Source organism: Buceros rhinoceros, unplaced genomic scaffold (assembly GCF_000710305.1).
Source record: "Buceros rhinoceros silvestris isolate BGI_N320 unplaced genomic scaffold, ASM71030v1 scaffold35562, whole genome shotgun sequence".
In the NCBI taxonomy this organism is placed as follows: domain Eukaryota; kingdom Metazoa; phylum Chordata; class Aves; order Bucerotiformes; family Bucerotidae; genus Buceros; species Buceros rhinoceros.
This window is the reverse complement of record NW_010400073.1, coordinates 1-5,185: the sequence shown is the minus strand read 5'-3', so window position 1 is coordinate 5,185 and position 5,185 is coordinate 1. Positions and strand designations below refer to the sequence as shown.

General features: G+C 36.8%; 1 protein-coding gene across 1 annotated transcript in view; it reads left to right on the top strand.

Annotated features, from left to right (window-relative positions):
- LOC104489562 (G protein-coupled receptor kinase 4-like) overlaps nt 1–3,581 on the top strand; it is a 15,242-nt gene extending 11,661 nt beyond the window's left edge. The window contains exons 8-10 of the mRNA XM_010131734.1: nt 473–663; nt 2,427–2,569; nt 3,382–3,581. Of these exons, the coding sequence (XP_010130036.1) occupies nt 473–663; nt 2,427–2,569; nt 3,382–3,581 (534 nt within the window). The remainder of the gene's footprint in view (nt 1–472; nt 664–2,426; nt 2,570–3,381) is intronic.
- Nucleotides 3,582–5,185: the final 1,604 nt, after the last annotated feature.

The window sequence follows — 5,185 nt, the reverse complement described above, 5'->3', positions numbered from 1 at the left end:
TGGGATAGAAACTACGCATTTGATCTTAAATAATTTTTTAGTTTCTCTAACGTAGGGCAACTCTGAGTATTGTAGAAGTTCAGGAAGATGGTTTGACAATGCGTAATTTCTGAGGTATTGATAAAATAAGGTATATAGGCACATTGTCTTTACAAAGAGTAATATAGATACCGTGCAGCTGAGGGACATCATCAATTAATGTATAGTCTGGATTGAGCTCTGTAGTATTGAGTGACAAAAACATCACTAAATTTTTGTATGGAGATATAAGGTTTATATGTACATGCAAATTAGTCTGAATTCCTCTGTGTCTGTGTCAACAGGAGCGATTCTCTTATCTGTTTGGTTTTGTTTTTGGTTTTTTTTTTTTCATTTTAAAAAGGGATCATACATTGCTTGTATTGGAAAAAAGATCTGTGAATTGTTCTGGCGTATATGAATGAATATTCTTCTCCCCTTGTCTCATTTTTAGGTTAGTTTATCCTACACATATGAGACAAAAGATGCTCTGTGTTTAGTGTTAACAATAATGAATGGAGGGGATTTGAAGTTTCACATATATAACATGGGAAATCCTGGCTTTGATGAAGAAAGGGCTATTTTCTATGCTGCAGAACTGTGCTGTGGTCTAGAGGATTTGCAGAAGGAGAGAATTGTTTACAGGTGAGTGTCATGTGCAGTACCTTTAATTTTCTATGTCTGTTAAGCATTGAATGTATTGATCATTTTCTACTAAAAACCATTTATACTTCATAGTAAAAGAAGCAAAAGAATTGTCTAGTTGTTCCTTTCACGACATGTCCTTCAGAATTACTGATCTTATTTGTCTTCTTGCTGTTAATGTAAGTCTAGATACTTGCTATATTCTAAAACATTATAAAATTGATTCAAGGTTTGTTTGTAAAATGAAAGTAATTTATTATTTACAAAGCAAATAATTAGTAATTCAAATAAATAAATAAGTTTTAGGAATGTGGGATTGTATTCTCGCCTGCTCTGAGTAGAAGTTCACAAAAGGCTATGAAAGTCCCTTGCTCCACTGCTTGTTATGTCCAAGAGGGGAAAAAGTTGGTTATAGTCCATATTGCCCTCTCTCTTCTGTTGGTGGTTTTTTTTTTTTCAGGTTCCTTCAATAGATGCTTTATTGCCTTTGAATTAGTGAAACTATCAGAAGCCTTATGCATTATAAATGAGATTGTATGGTCTTACTGCTCCTTTCTGTCTCTGTACATAGATCACTTCACCCCTGGCATGCATTAATATTGCAGAACAAGCAAAACAAACTTAGTGGTGGACCAAGAACGCTTCCTTTATATTTCTGGTGTTTAACACCAAGTACCACTTGTTTTCAAAGAAGATTTAAAGTATAATCCTGAATAACTTTAACATAATGACTCGTAGTCTTCTCCCTTCCCAACACAGAAGACTAGCATAGACACAGCAGAAACTGGCAGAACCACAGAGTAAATCAGGCTTATGCTGGTGGTTGTATGTGGCTCCCCAAAGAATTTGGCCAATCTTGCAGTGTTACACAGTGTATTTTGGCATGGATGTAGGAGGGAAGCAAGGATGAATGGTTTGAGCAGCTGCAAGTAGGTCATTTCACATTGCCCAAGTGAAAACAAAACTGATTGTTTAAAATACAAAGCAACCACAAAAAAACCCAACCCAAACAAAAACAACAAAAGAACGCACAACCCTTGTGTTTAAGCCCAACTTCTTAGCTGTTTGCCTACATGAAGACCTTCAAGCACACGTGTCAAATTCAAGTGTTGTGTGTCTTTAATTCTAGATCTTGGAGCGGTTGTGGTTTCTTCTGGAAGTCTTCATATCTAGATCTCTGCCCTGTTTTCTACTATTACATAAACAGTTTCCAATTATTACAAATTTGCATGACCTTATATTTATGAGCAAGGAAAAAAGTAGTTTCACAACCAACTCTGAGTAAAATTGCCTCTTTATTAAAAGAATGGGAATTATTTTTAGTCCTCTGTTCATAAGAAGATGAAGGACCCAGAGGCAGTTACCTGTACGTGTTAACAACTGCCTAGCTTGTATGCTTGGAGGAAAAAGAAGGGCTTAAATTTAATCATAATACCTGAAGGCATTATTTAAACAATTCAGTATAGGACATACTTTAAGGGAGTTCCTGCCCAGTATGTAAACAGATGAAAAGTGACTCTAGTGATACCATGTCAGCTCAGTTATGCTTGAGTACTAAAACCAGAAAACGTTTGGATAATTTTACACTGTATAGAACCATCTTCATGCTCTTTCATATTGAATGACCAAGTTTTTGTGAAACAAAATCTCATTTCTTCTCTTTTGCTCATGGTAATCTTTTTCCTGATGCTCTTGGTTTGTTCCTTCCATATGTATTTCTTTTTGTATCATAAATTTAAGGAGCATAATTGTTAATTTTACAGTTTTAAAGTCAAGAAGCCAAAACAGGTGGTCATGGAAGTTTTCAGAATGTTAGTGATTACAGTGATATGTTACATGATCAAAATTCTCTTAACAGACTTCTTAATGGAGACATATTTAAGCAGCAATACAGCGATTGTATTAGGTTAGTGAAAGATTAGTGAAACAGAAAGCTTGGGAGAATTTACCTTAATTATTTTATTCTCACCAAAGAAGTTGTGCTGGCAACCTCCAGTCAATGTTGTTGTGGGGTTAGAATGTAGTGAGGCACATTTTCATTGATTCAATTATTTATTTTTTAAAATCATGGTAACTAGTATTTTTCCATTCTCCAGGACAAGAAAATATAGAGGGAATGTTTTTCTTATTTTGCTGTTATTTTGAAAACATTTAATACTGGTGAGACCACGGAATTTCTGAAATTGCAGCTAGTTCTTGTTGCCACATAGATCTGAAGATTTATTATTGCATCTGTTTTTCAGCTTTAAAGGAGGAGTTTAAAACTTTTAGGCAAATGGAACTGGTAAAGTGGACTTTAGTTCTGTAACATACTGTTACAAAATATTTTTTCTTGAGAACATGTTTTTGTGCCTATCTATTGGTATATTCACAGTAAAGTGTACCATAGAGGCAGTGGAAGAAGCAAAATTCAGACAAGTGTCAGCAGGTAACAGTAAGATCTGTTCATCTTGCCAGTTAGTTCAGTTCTAGAATGGCAGTTTTAATGTAAGTCAGTCATGTTAAAATTTTTTACAAATTTATTATATTTGTGATGTGTCACCATCAGTAGCAAAATGCCTTATAAAACCGAAAAACTAGGCCTACCTTTCCTCTCTACGAACAACAATTTTTATTGTGTGTTTCAAGTGTCTTTCTACCAGTTACTACTGAATTTCCAGCAGTGGCGCTAGTGCTGTCTGCAGGACCCAGGAGACGGGTGTGCCCTTTTGTTAGCAGGGTTCTCGCTGGTTACGAGAACAGGTGCAGAGCTGAAAGGAGGGTCCTGCACTGCCCTGCGACAGCCGTTGAGCCAGTTTGCTCGTTCAATGGGAGCTTGTGAAACTGTCTGTAACTTGCCATATGTTGCTGACATTGGAAAAATAAGCAAACAGACAGGAACCGGCAGCAGTGGAGCTATTCATCCATCTGCTACATAAAAAGTCTGATAGTCCTTCAGAGCAAAGCCAGGATTTGCATAACACAGAGTGGGGAACAAGGGCCTGCTTTCAAGAAGGGACTTATTTGCTGGAGTTTTCCTGCAGGAGTTACTGATTCCTCAAGGATGGTAGTGTTTCATATCAACCTGCTGGAATACCTAGATTTTCTTCACATACTCATGTAGGTGCCCACAGTGCCACTGAATGTGCCTGGAAGGTCAGTGAGCAGGCTCAAAGACCTGTTGAAGCCCCAGTTGATAAACCCAAGCAGCTCCCTGCCTGTCTCCTCTCTGTGCTCAGAGCAGACATCTTTACAGTGAAATCCCTTCCAGGAATTTTATCCAGCAGTTTTCTCTGCAGGAAGGCTGCTGTAAGCTGTTAGACTAAAGAAGATCTAGCTTATTTGTGCTATTTAAAATACATATGTACTTCTTATCTAACTTTTTAAAATGAACCTCTTAGTTGTGTGAGCTTTGCAGTCCTCTAGGCTTTCTCTGCTTTGTAAGGGAAAACAGCTGCCTCTCTTGCTAGAGTTGCATCGCCATCTCACGTTCTGAGCTTGGCTTTCAGCTCACGGAGCCAGTTGTGCACAGCAGGGCTAACGTCGTATTCCAACAGAACCTGTGTCTTTGGCGTCTGTCATGGTAGCGGAAGGGAAGAGAGAGAAGGCTGGTGCCCCAAAGCCAGCATCCCAGAGCTAGAATTTATAGCTGAACACTTCCAAAAGCTGGCTTCTTTGTGAACTGCTCAGCCTAGGAACCCACAGCGTTAATGAGATGGAATTTTGGCCAGAGTCAAGTTTGATTATTGACTGACCAAAATCATGTCAGAACAGAATTAGCTTTTATTAAACGGCAGATGTTACTAATATGTTTTAGGTTAGGCTTCTTGGAAATGGAACTCTTTAAACTGATTTACTTAACCTGAGCATATGTGCTTTAAAGTAGATGTGTTTCTACCTAAAGTTTGAGTTGAATTTTTGTTTGCTTTTTTGATACTGATGTGGGGATTTTTGTCTTTTATTTTTGGGGTTTTTTTTACTCCAATCTCTCCTAGTTTCTCTGGTACTGTAGTCTCACGTATAACACCATGATTTAACATTTTGGGGACTGTCTAGACTGAAAACTATTAGAAAACTATTAGAAGCAAAGTTTCTTGCTGACTTCTTTATACAGTTAATCTCATGAAATAATGAAATGTTAGCGTAAATGCAGATACTTCAGAGCATCCATTTATCAATATTTGGGGGAAAAAAACAGTTTTCTTGGAGAACAAATGTGTGTGTATTTCTCATTTTGAATGTAAGTTCTAGAGTAGTTCTTTCTAAAATTGCCTCTTATTCAGTCTTTTTTGCTTGTATATGAATAACTGTTCTTGTCACAACTGTACATATATGTATGTATTGCTTTTTAATAATCTATTCCCATAACTGAATCTTTAGCCAGGTTCTGATTTTTGCTTGTCTATTTCTGGCTTCAGGTTATTTGTCATGGAGTAAATCTTGAGTGTCTATACTGCACTCCACATACTTTCTGATGCATATCACACAAAAAATATAGATATAAAATATACATGATATCTTTTATACATATATTGCATGCATA